General features: G+C 38.8%; 1 protein-coding gene across 13 annotated transcripts in view; it reads left to right on the forward strand.

The window, feature by feature from the left end:
- Window positions 1–24,654, forward strand: part of LOC109410419 (F-BAR domain only protein 2) — a 111,236-nt gene that overhangs the window by 74,506 nt on the left and 12,076 nt on the right. For 5 of the 13 annotated variants that reach the window (XM_062856429.1, XM_062856430.1, XM_062856431.1 and 2 more), the window contains exons 6-10: window positions 356–973; window positions 7,644–7,865; window positions 19,396–19,504; window positions 19,845–20,023; window positions 20,096–20,268. In XM_062856429.1, coding sequence (XP_062712413.1) covers window positions 356–973; window positions 7,644–7,865; window positions 19,396–19,504; window positions 19,845–20,023; window positions 20,096–20,268 — 1,301 coding nt within the window. The remainder of the gene's footprint in view (window positions 1–355; window positions 974–7,643; window positions 7,866–19,395; window positions 19,505–19,844; window positions 20,024–20,095; window positions 20,269–24,654) is intronic. The other 8 variants (XM_062856433.1, XM_062856432.1, XM_062856435.1 and 5 more) reach the window with 4 other exon arrangements.

A 24,654-nucleotide genomic window follows, 5' to 3' on the forward strand; every position in this document is an offset into this window, starting at 1 on the left:
TCTTGTATCAAAGTATTTTCGTATTTGATTTTTAGCTTTCATAACTGAATGATTCCCGATTTTGCTTTCTTGATTTGCAATCTAGATTACTCTGCATTAATGTAAAATTCATCACTTTGGAATCGTTCAAAATTCATTTTTGGTAGCTTTCATAGGTTTAATTATACGAGCGATGCGTAAAATATTGTGTTTCCGTTCTGTCTGCCCGTGTAAGCCAATTAGGCCGCAAGAGGGTAAAAAGGAACCGCATGCCTTCACATCTAACTAGTGCGTAAGTTGTTTGTGTTTTCGTTTTGGTTTTTGATTTTCGTCTCTTCCTATACATATACCGGCCATCATCCATGCGACCATGCAGAGTTTATAGAGCTTGATTTGATGAAGTTGGGCAGTCGTTCGTTAGGAACAACGGCCACGGCAGCGGCAACGTCCAGCAATCAGCTTTTGGTCAACACGTCGATGCCTAACGCAACTTCGGGTGGATCGGTAACGACGGCTGGGGAAGGCTCGGTGACGGATTCACCGGCGCTGTCCACGACTAGCTCCACCCAGCCCGTTCCGATAATCAAGAAGGAGAGCAACCTGAGAAGTTGGTTCACGTCCAGTTCCAGCGCAGCCGTCCCGACCAATTCGCCGGTAAACCTGTCCACTTCGCCTCCGGCTTCCAGCGGCCGGGGTAGTCTCCTGGATGCCCTCGGGGGTAGTACGGACCGGCCAATGTCGCCGGCTGCGGCGGGGGATTCATCCGCATCCAGTTCAGCCCAAAGTACGGCTAAGACAAGTAAATCCTTTTACGGAGACTTTCTAAACAAAACTAATCATCATCATCAACAACAACAACAACAACAACCACCACAAAACAAGCAACAGCCGCAAATGAAACAGGAACAAGAATCGCAACAACAACAACAACAACAACCAAAATCTTCCCGCCGCACTACCTCCCTTTTAAATCTCTTCATGTCTAACTCCCAGGGTAATTTATTTGTCTATTGTTTCTTATTTACCTCTCTGTTTCGATTGTTTATTAAATGCTACACAAATACAGTTTCATTACTTCACAAACACTCTTTGTTTGTTCCACTGTTGGTGTTGGCGAGATCGGTCCAGATCGTTAATCAGTAGGTTCAATGCTGAATGTTAAGGTTTGGTTTCATCCTATCCAGTAGAGCCCGTAAATCTCGTTTGAATATTTCAGGGGCAATCGAGAAGGCTTCCCCTGAAAAATGCTTTAGAAAGTTCTCCCAAACTTCTTTCAGAAACTAAAGTCAGGAGTCCTTTCTAGGATTCCACCGACAGGTTCTCTTGGATTCGCTCGAACAGTTCCTTCAAAAATTCCTTCAGGAATTACTCCGAGAGTCTCTCCAGGAATTCCTTCAATTATTATTCTTAGGAGTTCCTCCAGGAACTCCTTAATTAGAGCCAGGAGCAATTTCTTAAGTTTTTTTTAGGAATTATTCTCATATGACTTCTAGAAAGTCTCCTATTGTTTCTGCAGGAACTCCTGCGAGTGCCTTAAGGATTTTTCAGGCGGCTCTGGTGCAATTGCTGAAGGAGTCTCATTAGCAGATCTTCCACTTTCTGATTTTTTTCTTTCAAGAATTGCTCCAGAAGTTCGTCAAGGAATTCCTCCGTGTTCTTCCAAGAATCAGGCCCCAACAAACCCTTAAAAAACATGTCAAGGAGTTCCAAATAGGAATTCTTTGGGGACTAGGTAAACTTCTGGACTATTGAACTGCTGGAAATACCTGAAGAAGTTCTGGAAGCAACTTCTGGAGTGATTCCCAGATGCGCTACGGCTGTAAGAAGAGCTTTAGAAAATCACAGATCTGAGAGCTACTGCATGATCAATGGGAATTTCTCTTTAAAAACAACCTTGAACAAGCAGTACTTCCAGTGATTCTTTCAGGAATTTCTCGAAGAATTCCTCCGGAAGCTATTACAGGAGGTCAAAGTCCTCTTTGCTTTAAAAAATCCTTTAAGAATTCCTCCGGGGATTCATTTAGCAGATCATGGAGTAGTTCCCAAGATTTTTCTTTTTAGGAATAATTTTAAATTCACTTCCAGATTTTTTTTCTTATTTCTTCCAAGAATTCCTCAAGGATTCTTAGGCCATTAGTCATGGATTTTTTTTTCTAGATTCACACCAGCAGTTCTTCCAGGAACACCTGCTGGAATTATTCACGAAATTCCTCCTGAACCTCTGTCAGAAGATTACAGTTCTCCGGAAGATGGTTACGGAATTCCTCCGGAAGTTTTTCAAGAATTCCTCCGGGAGTTTCTTCGAGAATTATTTCTGTAGTTTGTTCAAGAGCTCCAGCTATTGTTTTTGAGTATGAATTACTCCGATAGCTTCTTCAGAAATTCCTCCAAAACCTTCTCTAGGAATCCCGTGAAGAGTTTCTCCAGGAATTATTTAGGAGAATCTGCAGCAATTCCCAGTTTTTATATTCAATTCTTTTCTAAAAAACTTCTATTGTGTTTTAAGCAAGCCTTCCTAGAGCACCTCATTGATTTTCAGGTGTCCCTAGATAAATTCAACAAGGAGTTTGTCTTACTGGATTAACTCCGGGCCCCCAAGCTTTCTACCAGAATTCTTTTATTTGTCTTAGAGCTGGGAGATTTTCCTCAGGGCTTTTCCCGGAATAGCTTTTGGAGTTCCTCCCGGGACTTATTCCCAAGTTTTTCCCGGGATATCTTCAGCATTGTCATGGATTTGTGCTAGGAGAAACTGATAGGGTTTACTCGGGAGTTCATCCGAGATTTCTTCCCAAAGTTTACACAGTTTCTTCCTAGATGTTTTTCGGGTTTCCTCCCGGAATTCATCTCGAGATTTCTCCCAGAGTTTCTGCTGAAATATGTAGCAAGTTTTCTACAGGCAGAAATTCCAGGCGATAGTCAGAGTGAGATTTTAGGTGAAATCTTGGAGAAATCGTTGAGGAACTATTGGAGGAATCCCAAAAGGTACTTCGTGTTCTGCAGTTTTTTTTTTCTTAAATTCCATTTTTTTGCCGAGGTTTCCTCGGAATACTTTACAGAGTTCCTTGTGGGATTTGTTGCAGAATTCTCCCAGGGATTCCTCCAGCAGGTCCTTCCGGGATTTCTCTCGATAAGTCACTCAGAGCATTTCTCGGAGTTTCTACCAAACTTTCTCCCGGGATATCTCCAGCAGTTCCTCTCATGATTTCTACGAGTTTTCTCCGAATGTTTCCTCCAAGTTTTCTACCGCAATTCTTTTATTTCTCTTAGAGCCTTTGCTGGGTTATTTTTCTCAGGAGTTCTCCCGGAATATCTCCTGGAGTTTCTTGTGTTCTGCGGAGTATTATTTTTTTTCCAGAATTCTGACCTCTTCCACTGATTTGCCCGGAATATCTTGCGGAGTTCCTCGTGGGATTTCTCCCGAAGCTCCTGCAGAGATTTCTCCAAGAGATCCTTCCGAGATTTTTGCAATATTCGGTCCCGAGAGAAATCGCCCATAGAATTTCCGGGGATTCTTTCCAAAGTTTCTCCCGGGATATCTTCAGAATTCTCAGGGATTTGTGCAAGAGTTCCTCATGAGATTCATCCAGGAGCTCATCCCAGGAATTCCTCCAAAAGCTTACACGGAGTTCCTTCCTAAATATTTTCCGGAGTTCCGCCCGGGATTCGTATTAAGTTTTCTTCAAGGATTTTTCCTGAAATATACCCAAGTTTTCTATTGTAATTTTCAACAGAAGAAAATCCCAGGAGACAGCCATTGGGAAATTTTATGCGAAATCTGGAAGAAATTTCTGAGAAACTATTGGATGAATGCCAAGAGGAACTTCGACCGAAATTTTCTTTGGAACAACCTCGGTTTTAATCCTCCTGAAATTCTTCGCTGAATTCCATATGGAATTCCTTCTGGAATACCTCCTGTAATTCCTCCTTGAACTTCTCCTGGAATTCCAAAAGGAATTCTTCCTGGAATTTCTCTTGGTATTCCTCTTGGAATTCCAAAAGGAATTCTTCTCAGAAATTCTTCCTGGAATTCCTCTTGGAATTCCTCTTGGGATTCCTCCTGTTGGAATTCCTACTGGAATTTCTCCTGAAATTTCACCTGAATTTTCACCTGGAATTTCTCTTGAAAGTCCTCTTGGAATTCTACCTGAAACTCTTGGAAATCCACCTGGAATCCCTCCTGGAATTCCACTTGGAATACCTCTTGGAATTCCACCTGGAATTCCTTATAGAATTCCTCTTTGAATTTATCGTTGAATCCCTCTTGGAATTCCTCATGGAATTTGCCTGAAATTCCCCCTGGAATTCCCCTATAATTCCTGCTGGAAACCCCCTGGAATCCCTCCTGGAATTCCTCGAAAATTCATGCTGGGCTTCCCCTGGAATTCCTCCTGAAGTTCCCCTGAAATTTCTCCTGGAGTTCCCCTGTAATTTTACCTGGAGTGCCTCCTGCAGTTCCTCTGGAATTCTTCCTGGAATTTCCCTGGAGTTACTCCTGAAATTCCCCTGGAATTCTTCCTGGAAGTCTTCCTAGAATTCCCTTGGAATTCCTTTTTGAATTTCTCCTGGAATTCCTCCTGGAATTTCCCTAGAATTATTCCTGGAATTCCTGCCGGAATTATTCCTGGAATTCCTGCCGGAATTATTCCTGGAATTCCTGCCGGAATTATTCCTGGAATTCCTGCCGGAATTACTCCTGGTATTCCTGTCGGAATTACTTCTGGAATTCCTACCGGAATTACTCTTGGAATTCCTGCCAGAAATACTCCCGAAATTCCTGCCAGAATTACTCCCGGAATTCCTCCAGGAATTCTTCCCGGAATTACTCCTGAAATTCCTGCTGGAATTCATCCCAAAATTCTTCCTGGAATTCCTCGTGAAACTCCTCCTAGAATTCTTAATGGAATTCTTCATGGAATTCCCCTAGAGTAATTCCTGGAATTCCTGCCGAAATAATTCCTGGAATTCCTTTTTTTTTAGTTTTTTTTTTGTATTTGTGAATTTGTTTTTTGTGGGCCGGAATTACTCCTTGAATTTCTGCTGGAATTACTCCTAGAATTCCTGCCGAAATTGCTCCTCGAATTCCTGCCGGAATTGCTCCTCGAATTCCTGCCGAAATTACTCCCGGAATTACTCCTGGAATTCCTGCCGGAATTACTCCTGGAGTTCCTGCCGGTATTACTCCTGGAATTCCTGCCGAAATTACTCTTGAAATTCCTGCTGGAGCTACTCCTGGAATTCCTACCGGAATTACTTCTCGAATTCCTGCCGCAATTACTCCTGGAATTCCTGCCGAAATTACTCCTGCAATTCCTGCCGGAATTATTCCTGGAATTCCTGCCAGAATTACTCCCGGAATTCCTCCTGGAATTCTTCCCGGAATTCCTCCTGAAATTCCTCACCAAAATTCTTCCTGGAATTTCTCGTGAAACTCTCCCTAAAATTCTTAATGGAATTCTTCCTGGAATTCCTCTTGAAATTCCTCTTGGAATTCCTCCTGTAATTCCTCTTGGAATTGCTCCTGGAAATGCTGCGGGAATTCGGTAGGGAGAAACAATTAAAGAAATCTGGGAAAACTTCTGTAGAAGAAATCTTGGGAGAAACTCTGGTAGGGATCACGGGAGAAAAACGACTTCTGTATATAAAAAACCCATAGTTTTTGGGTGTGAGAAGAACTGATTATACTTATATGTTAACGAATTTGGACCAATCTGACGAAATACACTTTCCGTGTTAACCCAACAGCTTAGAACAACAGCATTGTTTAGTAAACCGAACCACACACTCACAATTTTCCTAGAAAAATTTGTTCTTATTTCCAAGTTTGCCTTCAATTCTGTTCTATCTATTGTTTAAGCTATCACTTTCGCCTTCACAAAACCCAATACTCTAACACAATTTACAGAGTTTTTCGCTAAACAACACACATATTGGTTGTTGGGTCGCATCCTAGTTATTCTTATGTTGCGAATCATCAACTGTAACTGTAACTCGCTCATTCGTGCTAGAACAACCGTCTAACACTCGTCTAATTTCGTTCGTTTACTAATTGCTTCTTGCGTGGCCAAAACTGCGTATCTGTATGCATACTTCTTCATTGGCCCCGATATTGCTCTATTTCTGTTCTACTACTCATCCCACACCATTGACCATTACAACACTGGTACTGTGTCGGCTAATCCAACTACAAAAGTACCGCGCCGCGGCTAACAACAACAACAACAACATCTTCGCTCCACACCCTAGACACACAATTGTTACACTTACCTCCTTACATGGAAACTTAATATGTAGCACAGAAGACTAGAAAGAGTTATGTTTTCCTCTCTTTTGTGTGACCCAATACTCGGATCGGCTTATCGGTGTGTCTTACACTTTGCTATTGACTTTGTCCGTTTCATCTGTAGGGAGTTTTAGACAGGCAGTTTACTCTTAGTTTCTAAATCGTTTCAATAAGATTGGTTTCCAATTGGCACCGGTAGAGTTGAGTTTTCTTCTACCTAACTACTATCTGTAATCCTTTGCTACAGACAGACTGTGAGGCGTATAGGAAACATGACTTCAGTAGATTTTTGACTCTTTAGGTAGACTGTTAGAACTTGGAAATTTGAGGAATCATACATTTTAGACAGAGCGTTACCCGTAGCTAGAACTCTAGAAAACTACCAACGAGCTGTTGCTAGTTTGATAGATTTGAAACTGCTTTAAAGCATGCTCAGAAGGCTTGTTCACGAACAATTTCAGGCTCCATAAAGATTCGAGGAGCATCATAAGCAGCCTTTCAGCTGTCTAAGAGGATCATATTATACTTGATCGGAACTTCGCACAGAAGTTCCAGTCAGGCTTATTATTAGCTTCTTAAGCAGCTTGAAAGCTCCATAAGATGCTCTCCAGAACTTGATCGGAACTTTAAAGTTTAAGAGGATCGCAAGATCCGGTTTAAATCTAACGAGAAGCTTTGTGTATGAAAGTAATATGAAACATGCAGGCATGTTTCACAGCACTAGCAAACAAACTTGATATTGATCATTAAAGGTGACCAAAACTTGATATTTTCGGTAAAACTAATATAATGCAAGTCTCTTGAACTATAAATTTTTGTGACGTATGGAATTTGAACATTTGAAACACTTACAATTAGCTAGACTTAAAACTTGTTTTTCATTTTTTTAGAATTCTGAATTTTAAATCATTTCTGGAATCGCGCAATTATTATTTTTTTTTGTGTATAGAAATTAAAGATGTGATAAAGGACGTTTGAGAATTTCTGAAATGCTAAATTAAAATAAAAGATTGCTTTTCACTTTCTCAGGATATTATTCCGACGTGACATGTACTTCTCTTCTTTTCCTCTTATTCTACTTTTTGACTTATTTTCCTTCTCTTTTTCTCATAGTGTTCCTTTTGTTTCGATTCTTTCACTGCAATAACGCCTTCCAAATTATCTCCTTAACTTTTTCCTAATTTGTCGCAAAATTTTTCCTTCAAAAATCAAATCAAAATGCAAAATTATATATTCTCGTTCAAACATTCTCGTTTTACTTCGTATTTTTATTCCCGATCGCCACACACAATGGTCCGCCATTTTCTTCGAAACGAAAAACACACATAACCAAAAAAAAAACGCTACAACGATCACACGCCAAAAAACCCCCATCACAACACAGGAAGTCGCGAGAGTCGCGATTCGACGACCAGTGGCGGAGCGGATTCCGTGTCCACTAGTACGGCAGGTGGGGGTACCGGTGGTGGTGGCGGTGGTGGAGGCACTGGTTCGGCCATTTCCGCCCCCACAAGCCCCAACGATGTCCTCAACAGCAACAGCAACAATGGCAACGGTCTGGCTAGCACCTTCATTGGCAGGAACGCGTTACTTCGGGGGTCCAAGTGTAAATGCTCGATTTTTCTTTTCGATTCACTCGATTCACTTTGGTCTCCTTTTCTTTTCTGATTCGGTTTTTCACATTTCGTCGCTGATTTTTTTCTCCTGTGCAATTTGGTTTTGGATTGATTTTTTCTTTACTTTTCGATCGGTGATTTTATACATTGGCTCTGTTAGTTTGATTTTTTCGCTTCGAGACTCTTTCGTTGAGAAGGTATTTATGGGAGTCCTATATCTTTTGATCTACATGACTATTGTTTTCGAACGATAGGAAACGCGTCTTCTTAAGCTTTTACAATTACACTACTCTAATTATACTTTATTTTACACACAAATGCCATTCCTGGTTTGGTTATTATCTTTTCTTTGTTGCTTATTGGTAGATTTCACTAATAGAAATTGCTTATGTAGTTCTTCATTGAGATCTAATATAATTGATGTAAAATTCAATTTTAAGTTTGTTATACAAACACCAGTAATGGGAATCATATGCGTATAATTTTCATTTAAGGATGTTTTAGGGAACCTTGCATTACTAATTTGAATAATCTGTTCATATGCAGAGTTTTCCGGTTCCAGAGTTCTTCATAATTGATTATTTGCCTTGACCCTAATGAGGTGTCCGGCCATTTGGCCAACTGTCGTTTGGTCGAACGCTTTCTGGCCGAATGCATCTGGCCGAATGCATCTGGTCGAATGGCGTTTAGTCGAACTATGTTCAAAAGAATTCCGAGCAATTTTTTAACATTCTAGCTGCCAATATGAGTATCAGTAATATTTCCTTCTTTCAATCTGTTCAATACTGTTCTTTTTAGATTTACAATTCAGGGATTGGTTGGCGTTGAAACAGTCAAAACTTTACCAAAGATTTTTCCTTCTTTAAATTATAGGCAGGACTTTCGAGTTATACTGATGTGGAAAACAGTGACACGACCACTTAAGTTCATTATTCCTCTTTCGACTAAACGACCTTCGGCCAAATGACCCGGAATCCGCTAATCATACCTTGTGTTATGAATTCTTTGAGCACTTTTCAATAAAAAAAGGCTAAAAGTAACATTTGGATTTTTTATTTACAAAATATCGTCCAACTCTGAAGACGGAACCAATGAGCTTTTGCAATTGAGGGGGTTAGAAGCAAAGGGGTGTAAGTGACAAAAACCCATTTTAGAGTAATTGAGGTTTAAAGTTTTTCACCAATTTTTCATCCCATACAAAATGGATGGAGTTGCAAAATCGACCTAATTTTCTCCGATTTATTGTAATTTTTCTAATAATCGTAAAAATGAACTTAAAAAAGTTCCTGAAAGATGGAAATCTGAAGAATTTTTTGATATGCTCAGCTCAAAATCGACAAAATGGCCACTTACACTCATTTGCATCTGGGCCCCTCAATTGTGTATCATGTTAGCTCTTAGAACAAGTTCTACACGCAGTAGATAGCCGTGATTTGGATAACAATTCAACGTATTCAAGTACAAAACGCCAATTGGACAGTATGGATTTGACAATGCGTTGAAATGTAATGTATCCAGGTTTCAACTTTCTAGGCTTTCTTTTTTCGTTTCCTTTTAGGGTAAGTGTACCAATTATGGCACTACCTAAGGAAAGCTATTTATACAAAAATAACGAGAAGACCAACGAATGTCATCAATAAGTTAAAAGACAGCTTAGTTTCCATACTTTACAGGAAAAATATAGAAACGGATCCAAAACTACTTTTAGTATTGATTACAGCGTGTGCCAATGATAGGAACCCTGTACCAGTTATGGTTATATTTTTTAACTTCGGTTCCTTTTCGCACTATTTGCATGCATTCCTTATGGGGTTAGCCATAACTGGTACACTATGGCAAAAAAGGGTGCAAGGAAGCCGAAATTTTAAGGAAAATGATTTATTTCTACCACGATTTGAGGAAAATGTGGAGTTTAAATGAGAGCGATTATCTTTTGTGAACGTAATCTGTTGTTCACAATCCTTTTCTTGTTGATTTACATCGTTAAAGGGTGAAAATTAACTATGGCGAATAATTGGTACTATAGCCATAATTGGTACACTTACCCTAGCTTTTTTCAGCGCAACTTCATTGGTGTTTCTTCTGGGAATTCCTCTAAAAACTCCTTCTGGATATTCCTCCCGGAATTTCGCATTTCTTCAGGATTTCCTGCTGCAGATTCCTCCAGGAAGCCCTTCAGGCGATTCCACCAGGATTTTTTCAGAAGATTCGTTCAAGTAGTCCTTCTGGGAATTCTTCTAGAAATTCCATTTGAAGATTCCTCCACTGGAGATTACTCAAGGAGTTCCTTTTGGAAATTCCTCCTGGAATTCGTTCTGGGGAATACCATATGGGGATTTCTTCAAAAACACCTGCTGAGGATTCCTCTAGAAAGTCCTTCTGGGGATTCCACCAGGATTTTTTTTCTGGAGATTCGTTCAAGAAGTCCTTCTGGGGATTCTTCCGGAAATCCAATCTAAAGATTTCTCTACTGGTGATTCTTCCAGGAACTGAATCTGTTGATTACTTCAGCAGTTCCTTTTGGGGATTCCATCAGGAATTTCTATCTGGGGATTACTTCACGAATCCTTTATGGATTGCTTCTGAAGATTTCTTCAGGAATTGCTTCAGTTTAGAAGTTCCTTTAGTGATTCTTACCATAGTTTAGTCTGGGGTTTCTTCGAGAATTCCTTCTGGGAATTAATCCAGGAATTCGATCTAAATTTTTTTCCAGAAATTCAAAGAGGATCCCCAAAAGATTTCCAAAGGAAACTTCTGAAAGATTTCCAGAAGGAACTTCTGGTGGATTCCTTGAACAAACTCCTGAAAGATTCCCAAAAGAAAATCCAGAAGTAACGCCTGAAGAAATTAAAAAAAATACACCTGGAGGATTCCACAGGAGTGGTCTCTTACTAGAATGAGTCCTGGAAAATTCACAAAAATCCAAAAGGACCTTCAAAAAGATTTCTAGAATAAACTCCAGTAGAACTGCCAGGAACAACTTCTGGGGGAGGTTTAGAAGGATTTCCCCGGGGGAATCGTCAGAGGATACGCGGATTTCTTTTCTAGATGTTTCTCCGCGGATTTCTCCTGAAGTATCCCCTAGATTTCTACCGTAATTCTTCACATCCCAGGACATAGAGAGGAAATTCAAGGTGATATCTCGGAGAAATCCCTGAGAAGGAAACCCAATAGGAACTTCAATCGAAATTTACTTGGGAAGAATCCCGGGAATAGGTGTGCAAGACATTCCGGGAGGAACTCCTGGAAAATACCGAGAAAAATTCAGGAAAAAACAGCTGAATGAAGAGACGGGGAGATTCACATTATAAATCTTAGGAGCGACTGCCGAAATTCTGATCATCATAGATTTAGCATAATTGTTCTTTTAAAATCCTGGAAAATACTCTGGAAGAACCGAAGTAATCATACTGAAAGATATTCCGACAAGATCTCCGGAATTAACCCCAAAATCTCAGACAGGTAAGTCAAGAGTTCTTCCCGGCATTTATTCAGGAGAAACTTCTAGCGACTTTTTAGGTATTGATCCCAGAGCTCCTCCTTTCCTAGATTTTTTTTCCCAGAGGTCTCCCGGAATATCTCTCGGAGTTCCTCGTGTTCTCCGGAGTTTTTTTTTATTGAATTCTAACTAATGATTTCCCCGGCATGTCTTGCAGAGTTCCTCGTGGGATTTCTCTCTGAGTTCCTTCAAGGGTTTCTCCAGCAGATTTCCCGAGATTTCTTCCAAAGTTTCTCCCGTAATATCTTCAAAATTATCATAGATTTGTGATGCTCATCCCGAGATTTTTTCCAAAGGTTTACACGGAGTTCTTTCCTAGATGTTTTCCGGAGATCCTCCCGGAATTCTTTACGAAGTTTTTCCGAGGATTTCTCCTGAAATTTCTGGAATCCTTGAATAAAAAACTCCTGTAGGAATCTCGGAAGGAACTCTTAGAAGAACCGCAGAAGAAACTCCTAGAGAAATTCCTGGATGAATCCCAGAAGTACTTGGGGGTTTTTCGGTAGTTTTCGGTGCGCAAACCCAGAAGAATTTCCTTAAAGAATACCAGAAAAATCCCAGGAATCTTAGAACAACTTTTTGGATAAATTCTAGGAAAAACTTCTGTGGTAATCCCGGAAGAATTTCCTGGCGAAGTCTCAGAAAGGATTTCTAGGGGAACTTCAGGAAAAATCTTAGAAGATTTAATATAGGAATTTCTAAAGAATGCCATGAACTAAGAGTTCCTGAAGGAACTTTAGAAGGAAAATTTGGGTTGGGTGACAAAAAGTGGGAAGACAAAGCGTCGAATGCCGAAACGTTAAGAACTGCAATAATGGCTTTCCTTCAAAATGATAAAGAACTCGCAATTTTCTTAGATAACTCGTTTTCGACGTTTTGTCCCTTTCGACGTTTTGGCATTCGGCCTTTCATCATTCGACGTTTTGTCTTTCGACGGTTTTTCCGCAAACTAATTCCAGAAGAGAGTAAAACCAAAAATGAATTCCTTCAGGAATTCCAATTCCTGGTCGAGCTCATGAAGGAATCTCCGTGAATACTGAAAAAGGAATTTAATTTAGATGAAATCTTAGAGGTCAGACATTTTTTCAGGTATCCAATTAAAAAAACTTTTCAAGGAAGTTCAATAATACAGTGACCCCACACCGATGAATCACCTTAATTTTGTACACTATTTATGAATCACCATGTTGATCAAATGAGTGATCCATAAACTGTGGTCATTTTTGCCGATTCATAAATTGTGGGGTCAATGTACATTACGTAAAAACGTCTCAGAAATATTCTTGGAGGAATCCTCAAAGTAGTTGTGGAGGAATTCCAAGAGCAAACATGGAATTTTTTTTTATCTGTATTAACGAGATTTTTAGCCCTAGGCTAGTTCATCTCGGGACCCACGCTTTACTTCCCTTCCGAAGGAAGAACTCACATTTTGTGAGTTTGTCGGGAGTGGGATTCGATCCCAGGTCCTCAGCGTGATAGTCAAGTGTTCTAGCCATCACACCAGGTCCGCTCCACATAACATGGAAAATTCCCATTGAATTCCTTAAGGCATCCCAGTAAAAACTCGCGAAGAAAACATTTGAACAAATTCCTGGAGGAATCTCAGAAGAAACTCATGGAGCAGTTTTTGTTGGAACCTCTATTGGAAATCCCGAACGAACTTTCGAATAATTCCCGGAGAAATTCCTGATGGATTTTCCGGAGGAACTCCTCGAGGGATTTCAAGAGAAATTTCTGCGAAAACCTCTTTCTTAATGAGTGTCATAAGATTTTAATGCAATGAAAGGACAAAGGAGAATCCTTCAATCAACAACAGTGCTGAGCGGATACTAAATGAACACTATGTTGAAGTATTCTGCCGGTAAATTGTCGATTTTTTTACGACCTCTTGTATTTAGGACATCCAAATTCAGTTTTTCAAGTTCTCACGAGATCTTTGGTAAATTTATTCCATCACGAATCTTCGTTGAAGATTCTTTCCTAACCTTTGAGAGATTCCAAAATAAACGTTTCGATGATCTTGGCCTAGATCCATGGTAGGCTTACCTCGTGATCCTTTGGGACAGTCATAGGTCTAACTGGAAATGTGCAGTTCTCCTTTACGTTGCAATCCGAGTTATTCAAATCTTCAATTCTATGGCAAGGGTCAGATCCTCTAGACCATTAGCCCTCTAGAGGACCTAAAATAATAATTGTTCCTGTAAGAACATTCACCAAATGTAACCGCAGAGATTCCATCACGGGTTACTCCAGAGATGCCTTGAAGAGCTTCTTTAGAAATTACATGAGAAATTGAAAAAAAAAAACGATAAGATTATCTTTTTTCTCGTGGATGATTAGGATTTATCCGTGGATTACTCTGCGGGTTTCTCATTACTTTCATTTTCAGGATTTCCACCTTACTATTGATTTAATGAGACTAATACTCGACATTCCCTACTTTCAGTATTTAAATAAAATCTAGAATTTCACAAGAAATTCTATTGAGCATTCTTTAAAAGATTCCCTTTTCAGAAATTTGTCCAATATATCTTCTAAAGCGTTCTTCTGATATTTTTCGTGTTTCTTCCAGGAAGTTATTAAAATATAGGATTTTTTTTTCAGAAATCCATCAAGTTGATCTTTGTTAGTTGTTTTTTGCTGCTGAAAACAATTTCGGGAATTTCTTAAAACATTTTTTTTTTTAATTTTTTACATATATTTTTTTAAAACCCATCCAAAGATTTATTTAAGAAATGCTCCATAAGTATTGTATGAGAAGAATTCTCAAGTTTCCTTCGGAATTTTCTTCAAAGAAAGATATTTAGTTATTGCGATAACTTTTAGGGATTACCGGAAAAAACCATAGGAAATATTACCATAGGAATTTCGTAAACGAATCTTTGGAAGAAGTCTTGGAAAATCAATCTCTGGCGGATCTTCTTAAGTTATCTACAGATACTTTCCCATAGATTTCACAAAAATCTGGAAGATTACTTATGAAAATTTATTTGTTGTAAGTTAGTAGACTCGTTTGATGTAATGTTTTCTCATAAATGAAATTTGATAGTTGCATCACAGTCATGTTCTGTTTCTGTAACGTTTTTTGGGTTTCGGGAACAGTAGGTTATTGGCCCACCGTGGTGGGGCTGCCACCTTAGGTATAATTTCTGGTGGAGGGGCGTTTCATACTCAGCCGCTGGATGCCAGAACAGACGCTGTGTGAGCTGCACCTCCTTGGTGAACAGACTTCCGAGCGTCCTCCTCAATCTACAACTGAAGTCAGAAGGACAACAGTGCCCAGGCTGCACTACCACCTAAGCACACAACTCTTAGCTGGCAGTCATTGTCATCGGTTAATCGAAGCGTTAATCGTGGAAGCATGAGGTAGGGACTTGTGAGGACCGCAGCTATGTTTTACGCTCTCCGATTCGCCGTTTTGCAGCTCACAGTCTAGTGAGTTCAAGTATCAAGTATTCAATATAAAGGCTCATCCCTCTCACTGCTCGGGTACTTTTTTTTTTATCTGTATTAACGAGATTTTTAGCCCTAGGCTAGTTCATCTCGGGACCCACGCTTTACTTCCCTTCCGAAGGAAGAACTCACATTTTGCGAGTTTGTCGGGAGTGGGATTCGATCCCAGGTCCTCGGCGTGATAGTCAAGTGTTCTAACCATCACACCAGGTCCGCTCCACGAGCTCGGGTACTGTTTTAGTCTAGATTTGGACGTGGCACATTTTGGTACTGAGGTCCAGGTTTCACATAATCAGTATTATGAAATTTTGTTGCATTTGCAAGCACTTTTGTTGGGAAAGACTACATGTCGGCGCATGAATTTGATTAAATAGATTTGAATGGTGTAATTGTCTTTAAGAATCACTGAAGGAATTTTTGTCGGAAGCATTATCCTGTAGGCTAGTGCAAAGAAGGTTGGAATTCCTGTAGGCTAGTGCAAAGAAGGTTGTGCGATTTTCATGAGTAAATATCTATTAGAAATCCGGAAGGAATTCATTTAGGGAATATTGGAAGAATTTTCGTAAAAATTCTTTGAGTAGATTTCAGAAGATATCGCTGAAGACTTTCAGAAGCTATTCTCCACCACTGATTTCTACTCTGAAGATATTCTTGAAGGAATTTCTCGAGAAATTGATGATTTTTTTTTTAATAATTCTAGAACAGCTATCTGTAGGAACTCCTTGTTGTATTCTTAGACTTAGAAGATTCCTGAAAATTCGATCATGCACCCATAGAAAACTTCACTGGGACTTTTTGGAAACAGAAACGCTATTTTGTGCAAGTTATGAAACCTTTAAATAAAATATTCGAAATCTAGGAAGACTAGCTTTAATAAGAACGAGTATAAATAAAAATAAAAATAAACAATATTTTTAAATTATATTCGCTACTAAAAATCTAGCACAACTGTTGTTTAACTTAACGATGCCGGGAAATTTTTCTACTCAGAAGTTCTCCAAATGTTGAAAACTGGGTTCTGTAGTAATATTCCACTTTCAAATTACACTAATTTTCTGTTTATGTACTGTACATCAACGCTTAATCAACCCTGTCATTGTTATATGCTTGTAGGATTACAGTTTAGGTTCATAATTGGGTGCTTTTTTAACGCTTGCCTTCGATGTTTCTTTATGTTCAGTTTGGTTCTCTCTCTTTTCAGTGGGCGGGAAGATTTGTTTTTGCTTCGTTCAGTATTTTGTTATTCAGATTTCGTTTCAAATTTGATAGAATTTATAGTGATGCCTTTCTTGTTAAGTTCGTACGCTTGAAACAATTACACGCTTTACGCTATCCATAGATAGCTATGATCCTTAGTTGAGCACGGCAAGCTGATCATTCAGCTGATCTGAGCTACTTGGCGGTGGACAAGAAGTTACATTCGAATTCAATTTTTCACGACTGATGTTATTATTGCTGAAAAAGTATTGCCATCTGCTGATTTCAGCAGTTACTTTGGAGATTCCTTCAAAAGTTCCTGTACAAATGATTCCACGAAAAGCTTCTAAAGCTCCTGCAGGTATTTCTTCACACATTTTTCGAATATACTCCCAAAATAACTTCAGAAAATCCTCCAATAATTAATGTATGAATGCATCCAGTAGTTCCGTTAGATATGCCTCCAGGAAGTCCTTCAGGAACTGCTCCTGACATTTATTCAGGAATTCCTGCTGGAGTATCTACAGGAGTTCCTTCTGGAATTTTTCTACACTTCTAAAGTTAAATTTCTCTAGAAGTTCAATCAGGAATTCTTTGAGGAGTTCTTTCAGGAATTTCTTCATGAATTTTTGCAATACTGTTTCTGGTATTTTTTTCAAGAATTTCTCCAAGAGTTCCTCTAGAAATTGTTCCAGAAGCTCCTCTAGGAGTTACTTTAATGACTTCTCTAGGAGTTCCTTCAGAAATTTCTCTAGGAGTTACTTCAAAAATTGCAGTAGGCGTTCCTTCAAGAAGTTCTCTTGGAGTTTTTTTTCAGGAATTCTGTAAGGGGGTAATTCTCGCTGAAACTAAGCCGCCATTACATAAAGTGTGGGATTTCAATTTTTTCTTGCTTATTTGATAGTATTTGATGAAAAGGGACGAAAACCACTTTGGTTGGGTTAAATTGATGGACCCCTCGCTTGCCAAGGGGCTGACAAGGTCACAACAATGACGATTTTTTATCAAATTTCACCTAATTTATCGTATGATATTTTGAAATTTCATGTTGTAACATGTACAAAATTCACATTTCTATAAGGCTCAAATGAGAATAGCATATTATCAAAAACTGAAAAAGCACTTTTCTTCAGAATGATGAAAAAGCGAACAAAACCAGCGTGTCCGATTGTCATAATTGACTAAATAAACAATCGGACATTCTTTTTTTCTTCGATTTGTGGATCATTTTGGGAAAAAGTGCTTTTTTAGTACTGTAACATTTGCCATTCTCAATTGAGCCATAAAGGAATAGTATAGACCTTTCATTTGAAGTTGATAAATGGGAGGTGGCCTTACGCTTTCATCGATATCTTATTGATGCGGTCAATGCTCACAAAAATATTTCCTTTCAAGGAATTGCTAGATATATTTGAAAGATTTTTTAAAAGAATTTATATTCAAATCACTGGAAAATCACCGATGGAATCTCATTTAAACCGTTGTATAAATTTCTTTGGGAATCATCGATGAACTTCATGGAGGACATCTCAACTTATTTTAAATAAACACGGCAAGATTTGAAATCTTCCTTGTGTAATAACACTTTCAATATACAGGGGATACTCAAAATAACTGGGACAGGTAAAATTTTCACTTTTCAAGAAATGTTCAAATCGCTGTAACTTTTCGAAAAGGGAATCAAATATTCTCAAATTTTTACTGTAAGTTCATCAACTAGTTGTGTATCAGTGGTCAAAATTTGGAAAAGATCGGGCCATTCTACACAAAGTTATAAAGGTTCTAGAAAAAGGTATAATTATCCGATAGCCAATTTTGAGCTGTTATATCTCCGGATTCAACGAACCGAATGCAATGAAATTTTGATCATTTATTACTCATATAATGAGCTATTAAAAACATTTGACTAAACTTAAAATTCTTCACACGAAAGAAAATTATTTCGATTAGATTATTTTTCTAATATAACATCAATTTTTCCAAAACTTCATCATCGTTTCAAAATTCGAGATAGTTTATATAAATTCCCTCTTCATTTAAATTCCCTCTAATTGAATTGAATATATTTATGTTTCAAAGGAAAGCCTTCATTAAATTGAAAGAGTAATGGGATGCATATGAAAAATAGATAAATTTACTGAAAAAACATGTAATTAATGAAATCGCCATAACTTTTTTTCTTATTAATAATTTCAAATTAAGTCAACTGTTTTTCAAAGTTCATTATTTAAGTCATAAATGATCAAAATTTCATTGCATTCGGTTCATTGAATCCAAAGATATAGCAGCTCAAAATTGGCTATCGGATAATTATACCTTTTTCTAGAACCTTTATAACTTTGTGTAGAATGGCCCGATCCTTCTTAAATTTTGACCATTGATACACAACTAGTTGATGAGCTTACAGTGAAAATTTGAGAATATTTGATGCCCTTTTCGAAAAGTTACAGCGAGTTGAACATTTTTTGAAAAGTGAAAATTTTGCCTGTCCCAGTAATTTTGAGTATCCCCTGTACGAGAGCTGCCCTTCAATGTTTTCAAAGTTTTTATTTTTCAAGAAAATTACCCATATAATTCCTAAAAAAGCTGCCCAAAGTCGTCAGATCAGTCTTCAGAATCACAATCCTACACTCTTTTACACTAGTTCACCAAATCGCAACGGTTGATTTACACTAATTCTAATTTTTCCACGTTAATGTAGCAGTTGGCACCCTTTGGTTGTACTTAGCACAACTATCACATAACGGTAAGTTGCTTGAAACTATTTGTTTGCCGCTTTTATTCGAAAGCCGCTGAATCATGAGCAAAGCTATTCTAGACCGCCGAATGTATCTCTGTAGGTACGCAAGGTAGACACACCCAGAAAGTAGTGCTGAGTGAGACGTTTTAACCCGTTTTAATAGAATGCGGAATGGTAGTGCTTAGTAGTTGGTAAACTATGTAGTTGCACACACAGCGCAGCACACTCATAACCACAGAAAATGCTAATGCAAAATGGCCGCCGCGTGCGCTTCTCTTTCTTCTGTTAATCTCTGTTTCATTTGACTGGCATTTGTAACTGTTGCTCTGATTTTGTGATGGTTTCCTATTTTTTTCGATATAACGATAATAATTTGAAATCTTTTTAGTTTTGATACTAATTTGTTTTTAATAGCTTATTTTTTCTCTTTAATTTGCTTAATCACTTCTTTTGGTTTGTTTTAGATTCACAACACCGATTGATTTTAGTTTAGTTTTCATCTGTTCTTCCCCTCTCGTACACAGTCGGTCGAATTTGATCGACTTACTACCACTACTCTTTATCAATTTGAACAAACTATTCATCAACCGGTTAACCGTTTGTTTTTTGCTTCATTTCATCGATGACACAGTTTCCGGTTTTCTGAGAAGCCGTCGGGAAAAGGCCAAGTCGAAAAAGACCAAAAAGAAGAAAGACTCCGCCGAAAACTGCAGTGCCAAAGACGAGAAACTTTCCGATGCGTGAGTATTTTGTGGTTGACACTCGATTATAATGTCATGTAGCATAAGCGTTTTGAAGAGCTGGCTAGTAACTCTGTAAACAACCAGCTGTACAGATGTCACTGAATCCGTTGATTTTCTTATACAGTTTTTATTTTTAGATAAATTTTAAACTATGTCTGCATTGAAAGCATTCATATGAAAAACAGGTTATAGTTACTATTTGATGACCAATTTTGTTGTATTTAAACAGCTTATTGTGACTACCTTTTGAAAACATTATGCTACAATGTCAAATTTTGATTGCATGGACTTAAGTGGAAGCCAAGCAAATTAATCTGAATCTCCCTCCAACATTCAGTGAGGACAAGGATGAAACCGTCAAGGCCTCGGAAGCGGCCAGTAGCAACCTGCAGACCACGTCCGCCGTCAGCACGGGCAATGTAGCGCCAACGGCGACACCGGAAGTCGACGAGGACGGGTACAGTATACAGCCTCGGGAAACCACCTGGGACAGTACGACCATCACCGAGAAGAGTAGTAAGTTGCAAACCGCTCAACAGCGATGTTGTGTGAAAGCAATAAATTACGCTTGATATTCGTAATTTTCAGATAACTTCTACTCCAGCTCGGACAGTGATAGCGATGACGAGCGGGGGGAGCGGAAGATTCACGTGGAAATCAAACCGCTGAACAATGGAGCGGCACCGATATCGGCCAGCGTGGACGAGCTACGGGCAACGGTGGAGAATCTGTCGCTATCGCCGATAGGGGCGTTGTCGTCGGTAAGTTTTTAGTTATTGTTTACGCATGTTTGGCGTTTTCTAGGATGCTTCGTATCATTACGTGCACTGCGGTAATAATTGTGAGTGTGGTTTGGCATTTTGTGTGCTTCTGTATTTATTCTATGTTCTTGAGTACATATTAAGTTACTTACAGGGTGCGGCAGAAAAAAATGCGAAAATTTCAAAGAGCTGTTACAGGCTAAATTTGGGGTATACAGACAGTGTATCAGTCAATGTCTATATTCTAGCAATAAAAAATAAAAACAAATATATTTGTGAATTTCAAATAACTCAACGTACATATGTACAGATGGGTAAATTATTGGTTAAATTGGGATAAAATCCACAGCTCAGGTAAGATTTGAACTCACGACCCTTATTCGCTAGACAAGTGCTTTACCAACTAAGCTACCGAGCCAATTAATGACCCGGCAGCTTAGTTGTCATAAGGTTCAATTCTAATCTCATCGATCTATATCATCTTCTCCTAAACCGCAAATATAACCATCTCTGTTGTACATATGTACGAAGAGCGAAAGCGATTTGTTTATTGTCTGAAACTGTTTGCCTATCGTACAGGCACCGCTTCCCCAACCACTTGTAGAGGAAGAACAATTGCTACCTGGAAGGCGATCAAACGCGTCGTTCGCATTCTGTTTGATACGACGGATAACTACGAAGAGGTAGATGCTCGAAAACGACTCACTCAAAGTGCAAATTTTCGGTAATACCAATCCGTGTGGTCAATTATGAATTTCAAATAACTCAACGTACATATGTACAGATGGGTAAATTATTGGTTAAATTGGGAAAAAAATCCACAGCTCAGGTGAGATTTGAACTCACGACCCTTATTCGCTAGACAAGTGCTTTACCAACTAAGCTACCGAGCCAATTAATGACCCGGCAACTTAGTTGTCATAAGGTTCAAATATATTTGATTTTTAACTTATGAAAATTGTCGTGACCAGAGCTACCAACTCTGTCACTTGCCTGCAGCTTTAGCTTCCGGCAGTGAGGAATCTACAAATTCCCTCATTACCGATCAGCTGCTCCTTTTACTTACTTTCGACGCTGCGATTGGCAGAGCGCAGAGCCAACCAAACCAATTTATCCTGCTGTTCATGATTTCGTCCGTCGTCTACTGCGTTAGTCTATCAACTAAAGTGCCCCACACAATGCATCCGTTTGCGTATGCGTGACAGTAGTTTGACACATTTCCCATGGGAAAACTGTCAAAAAAAACGCAAACCTCGACGGAACGGACGCTATGTGTTCCAGGCTTAACTCACGCACAGCTTGGTGCACAGTTTACGCGAGGAACGCACACACGTTGCCACGTTTTTCTCGATTCTGACAGTCGCTCAGACTATGAAGCAATGGGCGATCTCGCTAGTACGTAATGTTAAGGACAGACTTGTTAGAGTCCCAACATGGCCGCCACAATGGCCGGCTTTGGCACCTACTCACGATTTCGAGGGCACAAATCTCTTCGTAAACAAAATCAGTGCACCCGAGCTTTTTATTTCAAGCTAATTACAAGTGAACAAGAACAGAATAATGAAATACATTGTTGTTTGAAGCTTGCTTCTTGAGATTTGTGCGTCTAAAGTTTCGATGCAATGTTGAAGCGGGATTTCAGGACGTTTGTCCTTAATGTATTTATTTCATCGATGTATATTTTTCTCTTCCGTGTCAATATTTAAATCCTACAATTCTTATACTTTTCAATACCGTTTTTTTAATATTATCCAATATCCTATCTCTTATCCTACAGTAATGTAAGCCGGAAAAGTGAGTTATACAAAAACTGCGCGCCCAATGGTCATAAGACAAAATGACTAATATTCTAAATTTTTCAACTGTAATTCAATGAAAAACCAAGGCATACTAATCTAGAGCCACGTAGTTTCATATACTAGTTGAAATCAGAAAATACATTTCATGATATTAAATTAAAAGAAAATTAAATTATTTATTTTATCAGATGTGAAATTTGGCGACCCGCTTACTTTTCTGTGGTTTGAGAATGCTGATTGTCTTCAGCTTCAGGCGCTGGCTTGTAAAAGTTAGTGACCAAAATGACAAAAACTTCAACTAACTTTTCGAAAAAATAGCTTGTTAGAGATCATGGAACGTTAAAACATAGATTGATTAACGTTAAATAGACGAGAATATGGTTTGCAATTGAAACACATTTTCGCATTTTTTTTCCTGCCGCATACTGTAGATACACATTATTGGCGATTATTTATCAGGAGTCCGATTACGTATAATTAATTTACACTTCAGTTAGGCATATAGATCCGATTCAAATATGTAGTCAATTGACAACCTTAGAGCGAAATGGTAAATAAAGGGCAAATTTTACCATTAAAATAGAATGTTTGAATGGCAAAATTTGCTATTAGTTTGTTTGAGATAAGAGTTAAAATAACAAAAATAATAACTATATTTTTATGGCATAACAACAAAAGAATAATTAATTTTGCCATTGTAATAACAAAATAATAGCAGAAAGAATGTCAAAATAATAACATATTTTAATATAATGGCAAATTATGTTATTCTTTTGATATCATGACTGATAGTATGATAGTACAGTCGACTCTCCACATGTCGATGTTCTACATCTCGATATCTCTCCCTATCTCGATAATCTGGTTGGTCCCTTCAATCTGCATACATGTTACCTTTCTGTATGTCGATACCTCCTTGTCTCGATATCTCCCTATCTCGATGCGATCTAGTTCGTTTTTGTTCTAGATTTTCTCTCCATATCTCGATATGGCCATTTTCACAGGTTGCTAGACCAAATTTTCTAGGTGCAAAACATTCTGGAATGGTAAGGTGACATTTTTCCTAGTGACGGTTTTTCCTAGTAACGGAGGCTTTTTCAATCTAGTGTGCATTACAAATGTAGCCTTCAATTCGATCTCTCTTTATCTCGATGGTCCCTTCAATATCGAGATGTAGAGAGTCAACTGTAATATTTGTTATTATTATGTTATTATAATATTGAATAATAACTCGCCAATTACAAGTTTTACAATGATAGCATGTTTTGTTATTTATGTGTCATCCTGAGCTATTAAAAAAAAACTAAAGAATTGCAAATTTAGATATGATGACAAAATGTGTTATTCTTCAGTTATTGGTTTGTTATTCACCTCTACCCGGGTTATATCTTCAGAGAAGCTAACAAATTGACCGGATCTTAGGAAAATTGAAACTACCTAAGAAAGTCGTTCCCGTCTGTGCATTTTCCATATTCTTGCGCCAATCGGAACTGTGTCGAACACCAGCTTTATAGGGCTGCTAACCGGTATTCTTGCAACATGTCCTGTCCATCGCATCCTTGGGAACGTCCATGAATTACGTCACGCGTAAAAAGTCAATTTTCAACCCCCCTATGTCACGTTTTGTATGAGACCTTAAACTTTTTTGTATGAGACCTTAAACTTTTTTGTATGAGTCCTCACACTTTGCTGAACTCGCCCCTCAAAGTGTGACGTAATCTATGGATGCTCCCCTCCGGGTTATTGCTGCCTTCTCGATGCAGGATTTGCCGTAGAGTGCAGCAACCTGGCGGTTCGGCTTTCGCCGACACTACCGTTCTTTCGCACACTGCCAAAAAATCGTTCTTAGCACTCATCGCTTGAGTAAACCAAGTGCCTGCAGATCCTGCTCAAGCATGGCCCAGGTCTCATGTTGAAGGTAACCGGTGAGGATCACCGGTTTTATTATTGTTTTGTACATGGTACATTTGGCGCAGAAGTGATGGAATGTCCGAAACAGCTTTACCGAATGAAGAAATATTTAAAACCTTGAAACTCCCTCTAATCCCTCCCGAAACTTCTTGAAATACTCTGAAACGTCACTGATACCCCATGAAAAGGGCCCTTATAGCCGAGGCGGTAAACGCACGGGTATTCAGCATGACCATGCTGAGGGTGACGGGTTCGATTCCCGGTCGGTCCAGGATCTTTTCGTAAAGGAAATTTCCTTGACTTCCTTGGGCATAGAGTATCTTCGTGCCTGCCACACGATATACACATGCAAAATGGTCATTGGCAGAGGATGCTCTCAGTTAATAACTGTGGAAGTGCTCATGGAACACTAAGCTGAGAAGCAGGCTTTGTCCCAATGAGGACGTTACGCCAAGAAGAGAGAGAGAGAGACCCTATGAAAACGTCTCTGAAACCCACTTGAAGCCTACTGAAACGTCCCTGAATCTCTTTGAAATCCCATAAAACCACTGATGCTTCCGAACCCCTAAAAATCCTCGAAAAATCACTATATCCCTTTTGAAACGCACATGAAAAACACTAGAACACTCATAAACCTCCTCTGATACCCGCTTGCAACCTCTTAAACGCTTCAGGA

This window comes from Aedes albopictus, chromosome 3 (assembly GCF_035046485.1).
Source record: "Aedes albopictus strain Foshan chromosome 3, AalbF5, whole genome shotgun sequence".
In the NCBI taxonomy this organism is placed as follows: domain Eukaryota; kingdom Metazoa; phylum Arthropoda; class Insecta; order Diptera; family Culicidae; genus Aedes; species Aedes albopictus.